Here is a 17,500-nt window from a genome sequence, read left to right as displayed (position 1 = left end):
CTCTGCTTTAAGTATGGTCACTTGGCAAGGTATGCATGACGTACACAGCCCTCATGTGACAGTACAGCCTCACCTGCGTTACACACACTGTAAGACTCTGACATCTACAAAAGTTTAAAAACCCCAGACAGACATTTAAAATGTTTATCCATGGTGTTAAACAGGATTTCTGATGCAATTTGTAAACATGGATTAATTTTACCTTTATTTCCCCGAGTGGTGGTGTTTAAAAACAAATGTCACATTTTCTATACGTTACACATTTAAATATATAACACTGAGTGTTGAAAGAGACAGCCTGAATGAGCCAGCCAGCATGTTTTGAGAATGCCATACCAGTATTGAACGTTGTGCTGTGTCCAGGGCAGTCCTCTCAGTGGTGTGGGGCTCTCCCGGGAACAACACGTCTCCAGACTCAAGGTCTTCATCATCTGAAGGCCAGCCGCTGCCATCCTTCGTCTCTGATTGGCTGATCATGATCTGTCAATCACATATGACCCATGGGTCACCTTGCTCTTCTACAGTAAAAAAAAAATACAACCATTTCCCACAGAGCAAAAAGGCAAGGTCTACCGTATGAAAAACCTCGACTAATGTTTAGTGATAAGGGTAGAAGTGACCGTTGTGTGTGTGAGAAAGCGTGCGACAGAGTTTTCCAAAGTTCAGCAGCAACAGATGAGTTGGAATTAAGACGTGGGAATTTTCAGACATTTCCACAGCTCTCTGGTCCCTGGGTAGATGGGTGAAGCCTAGTTTTCATATCTGAACTCAGTAGTTCATTAGGAGGGCCGTGTTCGCTTATAAAACAGACCAGCCCACAGCCTGGACTCCCAGCTGTTTACCAGCTCCTAGGCGCTAGAGGCCTAAGAATGTTGCCTAACCGAAGTGAGATTCCACACACACAGCTATCCCCTGTTCTGTCGTCGCACCGGGCTGGATCAGAGCCGCCTCTTTGCCCCGGCCTTGCAGGTCACGTCCGAGGCCCGGTGTCGGGATGCATGCCAGCTCGTCGACAAAGTGAGCCTACGACACGAACTGAACTTCCTAAATTATCGCAGGAGATGAGTGAGGAAGTGAGCCACCCTATGGGAGCACAAACGAGGGGAATCGGGCCGCACCGCACATCAGCCGCGAGACGTGACGGTTAGTGTGCCCCTGATAGACATCTCCCTCACATACAGAATGGAGACGCACATCACTGCACGGTGACCACCATGCAGGTGACGCGCTCTTTGCAACCTCATGCAACTGGACTGTAATGGAACATGAAATTCATTCACTCACTCACAGTTAGTGGGGTATAAAACACGCTAGCGGGGTACAAACACGCTAGCCGGGTATAAACAGTACTTACTGAATTCATATACAGGACAACAGGACTTGATTGGGGAGAATATTTGGCAGTTTGACAGCCAGTAAGTGGAGTTTCCAGTATGTAGTGGGTGATGTTGGACGTTGCTTTGCATTGTGGATCCTGGAGAGTTATGTTGGCTTTGCCGATCCCACTGGCCTACGAGAAAATTCCAAAACAGATCATTTGAAATATACATAAAGTACAAACATAACATCATCTGCTTCTCCGTTTCTGCACCAGGCGGTCAAATGTATCCTCCATTCTTTATCCCCTGACAGTGAGAGGAGATTAGCTCAGCTTTGATTTCCACGCAGACAAGGATCTGCGCTTCAGTCCAAATGTCGAATTCATGATACAACCACCAATAAATACTGCACGTCTTCGGCCCTTGCACCATTTTTCACTTGCGAGGGACGTGGGGTATTTCAAAACCGCCGAACAACAAATGCAGGGTGTTTTCCGAAACAAATAAAACCCGCAAGACATTCAAAAGCTGACCAAAAAGAGTTTGACTGGAGAACAGAGTACTGGGTGTCTCTCTGAAGTGGCCTACCACAACTTCACTGGTTTTACACACAAACTGGGAAGCTGTACACTACTTCAAGTGTAAAGAAAAGTTCAGGACCATGCCATTAGCAAGTTCACACACACACAGACACACACAGACACACACACCTACCTGTAGGCTCTCTTTGTCCAAGGTGACCACCATCCGGTTCTCCTCACAGCGCAGGGTGAGCCCCACACTTAGGGCTCCCCTGTGCTCCTCAGGACCCTGCTCCTGCACAGATGGGGCCAGTGGCAGGAAGGGACGGTCCCTGCCTGGGGGGAAGAAGAAGGGCAAGCTGGGGCGGCCCGGGGGGTCTTGGGTGCCATGTGGGTGGAGAGGGTTGGTGTCCCGGAGGATGGAAAGTTCAGGAGGGAACATCTTCGTCAGGGGGTCCACCACATCTGTAAGTAACAGCGGACGCAGTTAGAGGCTGGGAGCTCGCCAGGCAAGGAGATTCCACCCCCCACCCCGTGACCCCGCGAGGGCGACGGCCGCGGGAGCCGGAGGGGCTACGTCGGTGGGGTGCAGAAAACAACTGCTGTGCAGTCACATCCTGTTTAAAGACACATTGATCATTTCTGCCGAATCAGAAACACAAGGGGATTCACACCAGGGTGAACGTGTGGGGTAACCCGTCATAAAAGCCAGGCGGGACTTTCTGCTGACAGACAAATGAGGAGGGCCATCCCAGCCAATCGCATGCCACCATACTCTACTCGCTAGTAAAATGTATATGACGTCATGCAACGCAGTGTAATATGTGGTGTTATGTCATAATATGCCTCCTCACTGAAAGGTTTTGATGCCTACCGGCTTCTCTGAGTCTCAGGTTGAAGATGTTGGCCACGGCAGTTCTGGTGTAGGACCTGACGGGGGTGTAGGCCCACTCCTCCGCCCACTGCATAAGCGCCTGGGCGCCGGTGGGAAGGCGCAGCCTCACTGTCTTGGTCACCTGCATTAGCTGCTCCGTGCTAGCGCTCAGGCTAACACTGTCAGACGTCTGAGTGTGGCACAGGGGGGGGCAAAAGATTGATGCTTATGGTTTTGACACTTACTGCTAGAAGAGAACGTCACTATTTTCTGCACTACTACAGTATGCAATAACTTATAAGCAATAAATGTGCAGTCATGGAGGTGCTTATATTTGCCCCCATATGAGTCCATAGCATTAGAAAAACTCTCTCCTTTTAACTGAGATTTGAAATAAACGCAGAATAAATGACTATTGGCTGAGCAGTCCAACCTGCCACGCCTCCTCTCACACCTCTCCTGTAATAATGAGCAAGTGCTTTCTGACATGGCATGTTTCCACGGTGATCTTCTTCCGTGCCGATCCAGTTTCACTGGCCATGGCTTGCTCGGACAGGACCGTAAATACAGGACAGCAGCGGGTCGCGGGTTGTTCCGCTCGGACAGGGACACACCCCTGTGACCACGGGACCAATGGATGAGCTTGTGTTTCGAGGGGGCACACACTGAATGCTCTGATCAGAGGCAGACTGGGGGGTGGGATGGGGTGAGGAGATTCCTCACTCATTCCCGGTTGTCCTGGCCAGGTCATTTGAGGAGGACGGGATGGTTTAACCCCACTTTTTCCCACACTCATGCTCTCACAGTCCAACAGCGGCCGGTCAGCACACAGTAGCCAAGCTTTGACTTTACGAGGATATCATATCACACGCATAGCTCAAATTCTTCAGCACCATGTGAAACGTGGTTGATTCTCACACACACACACACACACACACACACACACACAAGCATGCATACTCACGCGCAAGCATGCTTTCACACATGAACGCATGCACACATACTGTACAAGAACAAATGCACACGCATGCACACGCACATCCGCACACAAGCATCCACACAGACTGTACAAATGCACGAATGTGCATAAGCACACACACACACACACACACACACACACACACACACTTAGCCCTCCACGTTCCTTATCTGCTACCCAAACAGAAAGGCTTTAATGTTCCATAGCTGTCTACATGGATCGTAAACAAACAGCTCCTCACCCAGAACAGCAGTGCTGGAGGCTGGAGATTCCTGCATCTAGCCAGTACGCTCAGACCATGCGAGGCACCTGTTGTAATTCACTCTCTGGTGAACGGCAGGTATGGCTGAGCAGACCCCCCACCCCACTGGCCCAAGCCCACATCACTGTCTGCGAGAGACTTCCCAGAGCAACCGCTCCGGACCTGAGGCACCCGGTCTTGCTGTCGGTCAGCGGGTCTGCGTGCGCGCTCCGACTGCGCGGCCACCAGGACACACGCATGACTGAAGCGGTCTGCTCAGTGAGGAGAGACGCGCTCGGGCCGACCAAGCAAGGACATGTCTGACCGCCAGGGTAAGTCAGGTGACCAGGAAGAAGAAGAGTAGATCACTAATCGTGAAGCATGATGATCACCGTGAGCGTTTCGGTCTGCCGCTGGATCCGGATATCAAAGCCAACGTAAACGTTCGTGTGAAGGTGTCGCTTTGCAGGTACGCACCACTATGTGGAGTCTTCCACGTATGTCATGGACCCTGATCACCCAGTTCACAGACTTCTCACATCTGAGCAGCAACACCACATCACGGAGGAGAGGGCCCGCCACTTCCAAGGGTCGCAGATCCACAATCACATCCACCTGGAACGCACTGTGTAGAGAGAATGTGAGAGTGAGAGAGTGTGTGTGTGTGTGTGTGTGTGTGTGTGTGAGCGAGTGTGTGAGAGTGAAAGAGAGAGAATGAGAGTGTGAGAGAGATGGGGAGACGGGGCACCGAGAAAGATATAGAGGAGAGGGAGAGATGAAGAAAAATGGATACAGAGAGTGAAAGAGAAAAAAGAAAAAAGAGTGAAAATGAGTTAAAGTGCTGTAAGTCATTAGTTAGTGTGACTTCAGCGTCGGGCCAACAGATTACAAAACTGGATGCTTTCCCAGAAATGCAGAACACACTACTCAGAGCCAATTGCCATGACAATTCTCCTATACATCTCCCAGTGCATGCTGGGATTTCTGACTCCACAGAACGCAACACTCAGAGCCAATTGCACTGAAAGCTCTACAATCCATCTCCCACTGCATGCTGGGATTTCTGACTCACTGTTGGCCCATAATGTGTTATCAATCAATGTGTAATCAGTTAACAAGACAAGAAAGACAAACACTGAAACATTAAACACAAGACAAACAAAAGATTTTGAGGGGCAACATGATATCCAACGTCCTCAGTCCTCAGTGGAGCGCGGCACGTCAGTTCCCTGCTCTCTGATCTTTTGGGTGTTTGTCCTAGCTGGGGGGGGGGGGGGGGAACCCTCCTCCCACTCACCTGCTGGAGTTGGGGGCCTGCAGCTCGATGATGTGGACCTCCTGAAGGGACTCGGGACCTGAGAGCACGCAACCCATGGACGGCTGAGGTTGCACATAGCTTGCCAGGTAATTCAGCGACAGGAACTTGTTGTCAATCTTGCAGGTGTCTGACAGTTCCGGGTCTGAAAAACAGTTTCGAAACTGACCAACACTGACGCGCAGAGATTTTATGCAGAAAAGCGAGAGCATGCCAAGCTTCAAAAGGGCAGAAGCACACGATAGGACTTTCTACGGTGTTTTGTTTGAAAAGCTTCAGGTGACCTATTACAGCCGTGAAATTCCAGCCTCGGCCCAGCTCTGATGCGCCGTCGAAAATGTTTAACTTTTCTCTGCACATAAAGGACCCACGTCTGCCCTTTAGAGCGGCTCTTGGGCCCTCACACTGTCCTCTCCGGAGGAGACGGGTCCGGGAGACACCGGGAGAGAGAGCGAGAGAGAGACATGCTTCCTTATTTGGCCAGCCAACTTCTGGACGGGGCACAGAGACGCATAAACGGAACGGTTGGCACCTCTCTCCCGTCCCTGGCTCTTCCTGCGCTTTGTAGAAACAGATCGGAAACGTGTCCGCTCTCATGCCGAGCTACAAAGGGACAAGTACAGGAAAGCCGCCAGCGCTCCCCCTCGGAGGTAAACATCGCGCGCTGAGCGGGGCCGACCTAACCCACGTCACCCACTCTGCTAGCAACGCTCCTCATGTCAAGCGATACCAGCTGCTGGCTGATGGAACTTTGCTGCTGTATCCACAGACTTTTGCTAGATTTGTTCATGCCCTCAACCTTCACCAAACTACATCAGGGAACAGGTCTTTGTCCCAAGCTGAATTCATTACGGTTCCCTTGGCATTTGGGCAATTTATCCACTGTGTCTAACATTATCAGGGAGGCAACCGACAATGGAATGGCCTTTATTTCCGTATTTACCGAAACTTGCTGAATTTCTGCACCACCACTGGAAGTTCAGACATTGTGGTTTTAGACCCATTTTCATTTTCTCTTCCCCGCTTTCCTTTGATACGTTCCCTCTCTCCCAGTCAGATTCTCCCTCTTGCACTTCCCTTTCTCCGCATGTTGGACTCGTGCTGAAAGCTCGTGGGACTGGCAGCCTGCCCGGAGGCAAGCCAGTGGCCGGAGCGCCAGTGGATCTGTTCCTGCTCTCCATCACTCCTCTATCTCTCCTTCAGGAACGGGCCTGACACACAAGCAATCCCAACCGGATGTAAAAGGAGGAAAGAGACAGAAAAAACAAAGCGACGTGTGTGTGTTATCCACCTTCCCCAACTTTGATGTAGACATCGTGAGCCATCGCGAGCTCGCTGAAGGACGTGACGGCGCTGTATTGAAGTTTAGCCCAGGACAGCAGGTTCTCGTTGCTGTGTGGCAATGTCTCCTTCCGTACCTCGCTGGAGCGCGAGCGATTCCTGGCCTCCAGCTGCACGTTTGAGCCCTCCGACACCTGAGAGCAGAAACAGAGACAGCAGTGAGACGTGTTTCTGAAACAAACTGTTAGAATACAATCATCAGATATCCAGATACAGCAAGATTGCAAGACTGGACTACAGAAACGCTCTGTAAGTGAATAATGGAATAATGGATAATACAAACAGTTTGGGTATTTGTTCATTACACTGATCTTCAAATCTTTTTTCTTTTCTTGTTTTTATAGCCAAAATGAACAAAAGCCTTTACATTTTTTATATTAAAAAATAACAAATACAGAATTTACAGGCGATGTAAGTGAACACACCATTAACACGCAGTGTTGGCTCAGAGCCCAGTGTGGCGCACGGACAATCAAACATTTGAGAAGGTAAAGATACAGGAGGTTAAAGGTCAGCTGTGTGGGAAGATTCTAAATTATGGGACCCAGAATATGTTTCATATGTGAAAACTGACTATGAGGGCCCAAGTCATGCAAAAATATTTATCCCCATCCAAGCAGGCCTTATCGATTGGCAGGCTACGCAGTTCAATACAGATTTCTCCTAAATTGCTAGCAAACATGATTAATACAATTTATTAATTTGTCACTTTCTGGATACATTTAAACTACAGTAACGAACATGCTAACACTTATTATTCTGATGAACACTCCTCACTCTTTTGCTCTACTAGGTGAGCACCAGGAGCTAATGAACATGCATTCAGAACACGTGTAGCACGATATCAGGCGTTATCATCACATCTGCTGTTTGGAATTAAGATACTTGCAATTAGTACATAAGGTGAACATTTAGAAAATTCTACAAAAATCAATATAACCTAATAAAAAGCAATAAAATAGCAAGAATCTCCATGATTTTAAGATGCGTAAGCTGTTTTCACTTGAGACAACACAGGCAGTGCTAACACAGCTCAGCAGAGCTCAACACACACACACACACACAGTGCTAGTTTAGTGTACAGTACAGTGGAGGACAGTATTAGCAGTGTGGGGCAGTTTTTGGTATTCCAGCTAGCTCTGATTTACAGTACAGACAGGCTTCTTTTTATTAGCATTCTGAAGTAGACTTCTGAGAGAAAAACAAAGGATTCTTTGGTAATAAAGACATGCTTGCAAAAACTGATGCTGCATTGATATGCACATCCCCCCTTTTATGATATCTTGTAAAACTTAGTCTCTGAGCGATAAAGAAACGTAAGGTGAAGAAAAAAAAATATTACAACAGGACTTTCCAAAACGAATCCGCCTTCCTCACCTCTGCCAACACCCATCTTTCACACTCGGTGCTGGTGAACGTTTGAAAGTTTTTACACTTGGTGCACTTACCCAATAACGTCTCCTTTCCTCGGTTTATATAATGCGCGGCCGGGCGTCAGGGGAAAGCCAGGGAGCACGCTCAGCGCGGCCCTACGTCAGCCTGCGTTCTACATCACATCACAGCGTGAAGACGCCACATCATGTTGACTTAAGCTCTACCTCTTTCTGCTATGACCCGTCATATCCCCGCCAGACCAGTGACTGTGGGTGGTCAGAACTGGGTGGGGTCACCTGACAGCATTATTTCTGTTGTGCAACAGCCCAGTTTGTCTTCTCGGATAAGGGAGCGGCTTTGGAAAATCCACGGAGAGTCTAAACACCAGTGGCTGTAGGACGTCGAACTACTGCCAACATGACTCCACTTACTCCTCATTGGACTCTGAATCAGTTTGTGTCTTCTCACGTTTTCATTATCTCACGTGTGACTAGCGCAGTTTGGCGTTAGGAACAGCTGTGCGAGAATACGAGAGAGGGAGAATAAGATCGAGTGTGGTTGCATCTGTGTGTGCAGGAGTGTGTGTGTGTGTGTGTCTCTGTGTGTGTGTGTGTGTGTGTATGCGTGTGTGTGTGTATGCGTGTATGCATTCGGGCACGTGCACACACTGTGTGTACGTGCGTGCAAATTTTAACGCGAGTGTGTGTTTTGTGGAGCTGGGGACTGGTTGTCTAGCTCGGCACACCACAGTCCACATGCTCCATTTCAGAGAACTAAACACTCACATGTGTTGAAACTCCCACTGTACGGGTCTGCCCGGCCGTGCACGAGGTCTCGACAGAGTCGAGACTCATTCCGTTACCCCACCCGCACCCACCATGTCCCACGCTCAAGCCACGATCCCTTCCCCGAGGTGTTCCGTCTGCGCAGAACTACACTACACAGACACCATGCTGGCAGCCCAATTAAAACGTGATATCAGCCCACAGCGCTGATAACAGAGGCTTCAGAGTGTCGAACACGCAGCGGCCCAGGGGGGCTCACAGCCTGTGTTGTGTGTTATGAGAGAGAGAGAGAGAGAATAAGAACACCAGAGAAAGTCTGTGATGCTGAGAGCGAGTGATGAAAAGAGAAGAAGTGAAAGAACCAACCCGAAGAAAAGTGATTGCAAAAAAGAGACCGGGGGGGGGGGGGGGGGGAAACATCTGCTTGACCTCTGGATGGCTCTCTGAGCAAGGCCGCCACTCTCGACAGAGACAATAAATTTTAAAAAGAAGAATTAAAAAAAAGAATAAGTAAAGCACAGAGACTGTCGAAGAATTCAGGTCTGTGTCGAACGTTATTTTTAGAGCTCCACTACAGCTGGAACAGGGAGGCTGACCAAATCTCTACTCGCAGCTATCGAGACAGGGACCGCGGGCGAGAGACAGGCAGGACCAGCGACAGGAAGGGGTCGTGCAGTGGAGGGAAGGCCTTTGTGTTTCAGCTGGCGCACCTCACCGAAAACGGCCGAGCGTAGAGGCCTAATGGCGGGACTAAGGCCTGTAATTAGTCTCGAGAAAAAGGCCTGAAACTCCAAATTATCTCCAGGCTGCATTTCAAACCTCAGGAATTCTTCAAGGGAAGAGAAAAGCGTTACGGAACATTCTGGATCACTGCTCCACATCCCGCCTGCTCTGCGCCCCCTGGGCCTCTCCCTCCAACCCAGCCAAATGCCGTGCCAGCTCACAGATGGGCAAGGCTGGCTTTCCGAACTCTGCCGCACAGATACAGCCGTGTGAGTAACGCCTAGCAACAGCGTCCTTACAGACATGAGACGGACCAAGAGATCGACGCCGCTCCCGGTGACGTTGATGAGAACGTTGAAGTCACGGGATATAGCTAATCAGGCCGAGGCGTAGACTATATCTGAAGAGGATTTTATAGTCAGACCTCTGAGGGTAGCAACCGGTCCGCTCAGCATATGCTGGGCCAGTAAATAACACTCCAGATGAGATTTAACACCAATTCAAATGCCTTAAGATAGGTCTCGCAACCTAAACACGCCATAACGTAGCAGCAGCCTCCTTATAAGGGCACAGAAAGCTGTAAAAATGGTCTGACAAGGATTTTAAAAGTGAATAAAGACCACAAAATGTGGACTGAAAAAAAAAAAATAAAAAAAACCAACAATGCTGTTTGCCAACTTGTTAAATGTAAACGATGGAAACTAGAAATAATAGCGGTCCAATTCCTGATCTGAATCAGAAGGTGTGTGCTGAAGTATGTGATGACATAAGCTCGGGGGGGTTAGCTGTGCGTGAGGAAGCTGCACCTTGCCTTCAGTGATCATGGTTAGCATGGTTAGTGGGTCTCCACACGGTGTCCACACGGTGCTCAAAAGAACAACGCAAAACAGACCACTAACAAACTAACAGCACAATGCAGTCCAGAGATTTTGACAGTTGCCCATGTGTTTCGTTTTTCCGTTTCCATCGCTCCACACGCAACACCTCCCGTAACTTCACTCCTCCTCCGGAGAAGCTGCCGGGAGCTTATCCTGACGTTTATCCTTCTCATCTGGCAGTAAATGGATCCAGACAGCAGCTTAGTGCTGGGCTAGCTCCGAACTGTGAGCTAATGTCGAGAGTGCTCCCTGGGCTCGCGATCGGACCTCGTCCAGAGAGGACTCATCAAAACCCGGCGGAACCGCCGCGCGAGCCGGCCGGCCGGGCCCGGCGAGGAAGGTGTTTTATGACACGCTTCTGCCGGAGCTGCACATACAGCTGACATCTGGAACGCGGCGTTCCGTGTCAAGCTCTGGGACTTGGAAATCTTACAACCTGCCTTCGCAAAAGGTAGAGCAGGACTTCTGCAGTGGTGCAGGACGGAGCTCAGAAAGGCACGTTTCCTGCCCGCGTTCTCAACCCTCATGCAGTCAGAAACACAACAGGGACCACTGTATACCATCAAAATAAGAGTCCTCCTGGGACTGGCTTTTTTCCCCATACATAAAAGTCTTTAGTGAATACAATGAACCAGCGATGCACGAACCTCTTTTAAACTAATTTTGGATCACTGAGATCGTCTCGGCTGAATAAACCAAAGGCTCTGATCCGAGGGGAGAGGTTCAGAAACACCACACACTCTGCGATCAGAGGTATGCGCGGTAACGCTTTAAATGGCTGCATCTGTCCTGCTAGCGGCCCGAGCTGTTGGAAATCCCAGTCCATCCGACGGAGGGCACGGGTGGCATGGAATTCTCCTACTCCAGCAAACCTGCTCCAATCATCACACCCCACATGACGGGAATGAGTTGTGTTATGGCAGTGGGGAAAAAAAGAAAAAAGGATGCAGTCCATTTGTGGAGCAAGGCTGGGCCTGGGAGAACCTCCACACACACACACACACACACACGCACGCACACGCACGCACGCAAACACACACGCACGCACGCACACCTCCAGAAGAGCATATTCTGTTGCGGTTTTCTGGCCTCAGCCGATCAGCGTCTCCGTATTCCCGCCATATGTGCGGGATAAGCGGGTCATGCCATTCCAAATGGTTCACATCAATTATCGGCAGGCTCTGCTCTGCGAGAGATGGAGAGAGAGAAAAAAAAAACCGCACAAACGTTTCGGAGATGATGAAGTGCTCAAAACAGCCGCAAGTTTATGAGACGGAGGGAGGTGGAAGGCGTGTCTCTCGACAGACGGGACCGATGTGTCCCGATGAGCTGGAGGGAAGGCTCTGAAAAAGGTTTGCCCAGCAACTGGCAGAAGTCTTGTGTTCCTGCCCTGGTGGAAAGAGGCCTGGTGGAAAAGACCACCATCTGTCTGCAAGCGTTGCAGAACTGCATCCTTAACGCAAACGCCCCATATTGGCCCCGCCGTGGTTTCAATTAGCAATCAGAGAGATTGGGCCTTTTCCAGCTTTCTCCAAGCAATAAAAGTCAGGGAAACAGCTACTTGGCGCGCGGAGAAAGAGACACAGTTTTCCAACAGCCAGCATGCTCAAAGTGCTGCTCTGTCAGATGCCTTCAGAGATGGTTTACAGATTCAACTGCTCCACTGCCACAATAACATGGTAAAACCCAGCCGGGTTGGTACAGTCCACAGCCCCTGATGTGCTCCACGCGGACCCCTCTTCACATCTCATTTGACCCGAACAATGTTGGATTCAGTGCGATCACGACAACCGCATCCCTGTCCCTGCCCACAGACTGTCTCACGGCGAGCTGTCTGTCTTTTATTCTCCATCTGAGGACTTGGACAAGCACAGCCAACAGCAACAGTGTGCGCACCAGCCCTGAACACGCTCCAGTATGCCCGACTGTGCCTCCAGGCCCCCAGGGACTGTGGGCAGTAGACAAGGGACTGGCACGGATTAAGCAAACATATTTAGTCCCAGAAAAACTGGAGCGCCCAGGGGGTGTCTGAGGGGTTTTGGTGTAGAGCCCCGACAAACCCAGTCTTGCTGGCCGTGTTGATGAATATGCAGGAAGCGGTAACCTCTCTCCACTTCCGCTGCAAATGTTGTGATTTTTGAAGTTAAGCTAGTCTTGGCTCCAGCACGGTGTCCCCTTAGACATCTGCTGGAAAAATGACATCTTCACTTACACTTCCCTCAGTCAGGGAAGAGCCGAACAGGAAATGGTTCCGGCACAGAGCTAGGGGGTTTGTGTGTGTGTGTGTGTGTGTGTGTGTGTGTGTGTGTACTCCTTGGCGTAGAGGTGGAACTCATGTTCATGGAGTGTATTATAGTATGAGGTAATTGTTCTGGCTGATCTCATACTAACTGTGGGGGCTAGTGAGGTAGGTGTATTTGTGTGTGTGTGTGTGTGTGTGTGTGTGTGTGTGTGTGTGTGTGTGTGTGTGTGTGTGAGTGAGAGCGAGCCCGTCCTCCTAAAGCATGCCAGGAACTGATGGAGGACCAGCGGAGTGAGGGAGGGCGCTAACAGCCCTCCGGGGGGGATCATGTGTCTCCTTTTTCAGCACTCTGCCTCACCATGCTGTCGTTTTAACGAGCTGTCTCAGCGGAGCTGATTTGAGCAGAACAGGGGCTTCTGGGAATCCCAATCCCATTTGCCCAGAACAGCATGGACATTCATGCACGCAACACTAGAGCTGGAGATGTGTTGGACAAGGGGCCCGCTCGGGAAGTGTGTTACAGAAAGGACAGAGGGCTCGGTCAGGCAGTGTGTTACAGAGAGGACAGAGGGCTCGGTCAGGCAGTGTGTTACAGAGAGGACAGAGGGCTCGGTCAGGCAGGGTGTTACAGAGAGAACAGAGGGCTCGGTCAGGCAGGGTGTTACGGAGAGGACAGAGGGCTCGGTCAGGCAGTGTGTTATGGAGAGAACAGAGGGCTCGGTCAGGCAGGGTGTTACAGAGAGGACAGAGGGCTCGGTCAGGCAGGGTGTTACGGAGAGGACAGAGGGCTCGGTCAGGCAGGGTGTTACGGAGAGGACAGAGGGCTCGGTCAGGCAGGGTGTTACGGAGAGGACAGAGGGCTCGGTCAGGCAGGGTGTTACGGAGAGGACAGAGGGCTCGGTCAGGCAGGGTGTTACGGAGAGGACAGAGGGCTCGGTCAGGCAGGGTGTTACGGAGAGGACAGAGGGCTCGGTCAGGCAGGGTGTTACGGAGAGGACAGAGGGCTCGGTCAGGCAGGGTGTTACGGAGAGGACAGAGGGCTCGGTCAGGCCGGGTGTTACAGAGAGGACAGAGGGCTCGGTCAGGCAGGGTGTTACAGAGAGGACAGAGGGCTCGGTCAGGCAGGGTGTTACAGAGAGAACAGAGGGCTCGCTCGGGAAGTGTGTTACAGAGAGGACAATTAATGCTTCCTCCCCCCAACTGTCAAAACAATTCACGCTGCCAAAATCCGCAAATCAGGTACACTCAACTTGTCTTTGTAACCGCATTAATCAAGAACTGCTGTGAGGAGCCAAATGTATTGTGTGTGTGGTGGCGGGGGTGGTTTAAGAGCACATTTATGTTGTTACCAAAGAGTCCTCCAAGATGAAACCGGAGAAAACTCCTGGCACCCTGCTAGAATGGACACAGCCCAAAAAAGGGAGTTGGGATATGGTCTTCATAACCACAGATATTACCACCCAATAGTAGCCTCATAGTCCTGATGTCCAGACTTCTGGGGCAGAGTCCACTGTGCTCAGTTCAGAAACAGGGTTTCAAAATATACCATCTGCACAAAATATGGCCGGAGGTGAGAATACATACAGGAAATGGCTCAACTAGCAGGATTTTTAATTTGCCCAGTTCTGCTCGCACAGCGTACTGGCAGTGGGCCGTGAGCTCTTGATTTAGGGCCAGTCAGAACCTTGTGTCTGGACCTCAGGTCTCTCAGAAACTTCACTCACTATAGGATAGAGAACTGAAAAGCTGAATGAGGCTCAAGCACCCAGACCCAGATACAACTCCTTCCTATACACTGGTGATGACGGACAGCTGCGTTATCCAGTCAGGTTTCACGAAGCCCCTGAGGGTGAAGACTGGTCGAAAGATTTGATCTAAGCTTCCTGTCTAATAACTCAGAGAGGGAGCGAGAGAGAGAGAGAGAGAGAGAGAGAGAGAGAGAGGGAGAGAGAGAGCGAGCATGCAGGGGTATAGTCATGACCACTGGAAAAAGGGCCAATGAAAATGTTAGGGAGATATTACTGTGTATGCTAGAGTGTGTGTGAGTGTGTGTATAAAACAAAGTAAGCTGATCCATATCCACAAAATAAGTGCGTGAGCAGTGTACATCACCACATATGGAAATAATGGAAGCTCCTAAAGCTGCATTCTTGTGGAATGCTGCGTTAAGGTGCATTCAGGAATGATTATTGCAAGGAACTGCACGCTACGTGCAACGTGCTTGTTACGTGCACACGCTTGCTACGTGAACGCGCTTGCCTCACTAAACATGGGCTATCTGGAGGAGACACGCCTCAAAACTTCAGCCGAAAGCCCTGTGTCTCCTGAGACTCCGCCATCGCTACAGGAAGCGCCAGGGATTGTACCAAATGCACTAGGAAATGCCTTGAATTGTACCAACGCTGTTGTTTTAGTGGGGGCAGGGGAGCTCGTGTTGTTAGAATACAGCGATGATCTCTCAGGCAAACTCAGTAGGCCTATTTGAACGGGGTAAAGTGGGGTAAAACACAGCCTCCATGGCAACCAAAGGTGAGACACACTTTACTGCTGCACTGTCAAAGTCCGTAGGCGGCCAGGAATAAAAATCTCAGTGCGCCTCGCAAGAGAAACGTCATGCATCTGTTAACGCAGTGATGTTCACATATCTGTGCAAGAGGTACAGGACAGGTGTGTGTACGTGCGCACTTCCCTAGCTCAGCTGGTACAGCAGTTATAGCACGGTGGCCGTAACCCCAAGGTCATTGACTCACGCGTTTGAGTCTGCGTGTGAGCACCCTTGTTTTTCCTCCGAGGAACAGTGGCTTGTGTAAAAGTGTCGAGTGCGTGAGCGTGTTTGCCGCCCAGGGAAGGAGCCAGCATGAATATTCAGCACAGCGAGACCCCATCTGGGATCAGACTGAGCGGGCGAGAGGGCGAGAGAGACGGTTCGGAGCTCAGACTCACAAGAAAGACTCGTTTGACTCCAGGGGCCAGTTTCTCCGTCTGCAGCCTCCATAGCACTGGCACAGGGGAGTTGAGGATGAAGACCAGCGGCTTGCGGTGCACAGAGAGAGACTGGACGGGTCTCAGATGTAGCACAACCTGGAGAAGAAAGAGAGAGAAAGAGAGAGAGAGAGAGAGAGAGAGTTAGGTAGCGAGTCTTCACAGAACACAGGGAGAAGGGGCGCCCTATGGCTGCACAGTCCTCTACGTCACTCCAGTGTTTTAATGTTCCTCTCTCTCTCCTCATCGCCAGTAACCGTGCGATACTCTTTGCCACTCTGAATGGTCCAGTGTGTCATTACCAGAGTGTCACGCTTGCAAATTGTGGCTTTTTATCTGCGAACGCATGTGTGTTGTTTATATGAAAGTTTTCCTGATAGCGTCACAGCGCTTGCGAGAGAGAGATGTCCTTTGGAGGACTGAACTAACATGTGGCATTTGAACTCCTCACACACACTGGAGCTTTTGTTAGAAGGTGAAGAGAAAAAAAAAAAAAAAAGAGAGAGTGGACAAGGGGAGAGAAAATGAGACAAACGGAGTGGAAGAGAAAACACAGGGAGAAAAGAAAAAACAAGACAGAAGGTTTATTGAGAAAGAAAACAAGAGAACGAGGGCTGGAGAGAGACCTCCAGTTACGTGCTAGAGCTCCTCCGACTGCTGGGACTGTTCTGTGAGTGAGTGAGTGAGGCAGTTTCGGGCCCTGCTGGGGCCCCCTGGACCAAACTTAGCCTGCTGATCTGGGGCCTGGAACTGAGCTGAAAATCGAGCCCTCCATGTGCTGTGATCTACTGCGATTCCTCCTCACCCAGACACACACACACACAACCTCGTCATACGCACCATTCATATTTAATGAACCCTAATATCAGTCCAAATATTACGATAAAATTTGGGGTAGCTGTCATTCAGAGTCCTCAGAACACCCCCCCCCCCCCCCCCCCAAACACATACACACACTTGCATATTCTCCAGTTAATGGTGTTTAATGTGTCATGTGAACTCCTCTCCACCTAAGTGAGCCCCAGACAGATGCTAGACAGATTTACATTACTGACTCATTACTATGTGTCTGAGTTTGCACACACACACACACACACACCACACACACACACACAGATCAAAAATGACCATCCAATGACAGATCTCGTGAAGATTTCAGTCAGATGTGAAGTTAAGTCACTCTGTTACTGTCAGGGAGTCGTGAGCATCACAGTCCTGCACAAACAAGCCTGCAGACCTGCCTGACATGTCCCACACACTGGTGTCTGGAGATCTGGACTTCCCTCATGTCCAGTCATCTCTGTATGTCTCTGGTACGCTCACAGGACACAAAACAGCAAGTGGGAGAGAAAATGAGAGAAGTTGAGACAGGGAGGGAGATCCTGCAAGAGAATTTTGATAAAGGCTACCTAATGGGAGCCACCCCTGCAGATTGTGCGTGCGTGTGCTCGTCTGTGTGCATCTGTGGATGGAGGAAGCCTGGATCAAATGAGTCTTTAGCTTGCAAAAGAGCTGCAATAATCATAACACCATGGTGGGGGGTGCAGTAGAAGATGACAAAGAAAGAGAGAGAGAGAGAGAGAGAGAGAGAGAGAGAGAGAGAGAGAGAGAGAGAGAGAGAGGGCCCTCGGAGAGGAGAGTGGAAGAAATGACATCACTTATCACAGTGAACAACACACACGACACACGTGTACTCATATACACTCACACACACACACTCACACAAACACACACACACGGACACACACACACACACTCTTACATGAGTCCCCTAACACCTCTCAGTCCTCATTTTTTCCACGTCGCATCTCCGTGTTTGCCAGGTGGGAAAATCCAGAGGATCTTGGTAAACCTCGGCCACAGAGGTCTCGGGATAGGCGCTGAGAGAACGAAAGCGGTGCGAACAGGCAGAGGCTGCCGAGGCTG

General features: G+C 50.2%; 1 protein-coding gene across 4 annotated transcripts in view; it reads right to left on the bottom strand.

The window, feature by feature from the left end:
* The window catches only part of tgfbr3 (transforming growth factor, beta receptor III), a 66,824-nt gene that overhangs the window by 15,491 nt on the left and 33,833 nt on the right, over positions 1 to 17,500 (bottom strand). For all 4 annotated transcript variants that reach the window (XM_035524146.2, XM_027026342.3, XM_081717203.1 and 1 more), the window contains 8 exons: positions 15,536 to 15,673; positions 6,541 to 6,724; positions 5,232 to 5,394; positions 4,412 to 4,559; positions 2,715 to 2,904; positions 2,034 to 2,305; positions 1,355 to 1,510; positions 337 to 480 (listed from right to left, as the gene is read on the bottom strand). In XM_035524146.2, coding sequence (XP_035380039.1) covers positions 337 to 480; positions 1,355 to 1,510; positions 2,034 to 2,305; positions 2,715 to 2,904; positions 4,412 to 4,559; positions 5,232 to 5,394; positions 6,541 to 6,724; positions 15,536 to 15,673 — 1,395 coding nt within the window. The remainder of the gene's footprint in view (positions 1 to 336; positions 481 to 1,354; positions 1,511 to 2,033; positions 2,306 to 2,714; positions 2,905 to 4,411; positions 4,560 to 5,231; positions 5,395 to 6,540; positions 6,725 to 15,535; positions 15,674 to 17,500) is intronic.

Source organism: Electrophorus electricus, chromosome 7 (assembly GCF_041902795.1).
Source record: "Electrophorus electricus isolate QZ-2024a chromosome 7, ASM4190279v1, whole genome shotgun sequence".
Taxonomy (NCBI): Eukaryota; Metazoa; Chordata; class Actinopteri; order Gymnotiformes; family Gymnotidae; genus Electrophorus; species Electrophorus electricus.
The sequence above is the reverse complement of the archived record's forward strand: the minus strand, read 5'-3'. Positions and strand labels throughout refer to the sequence as shown.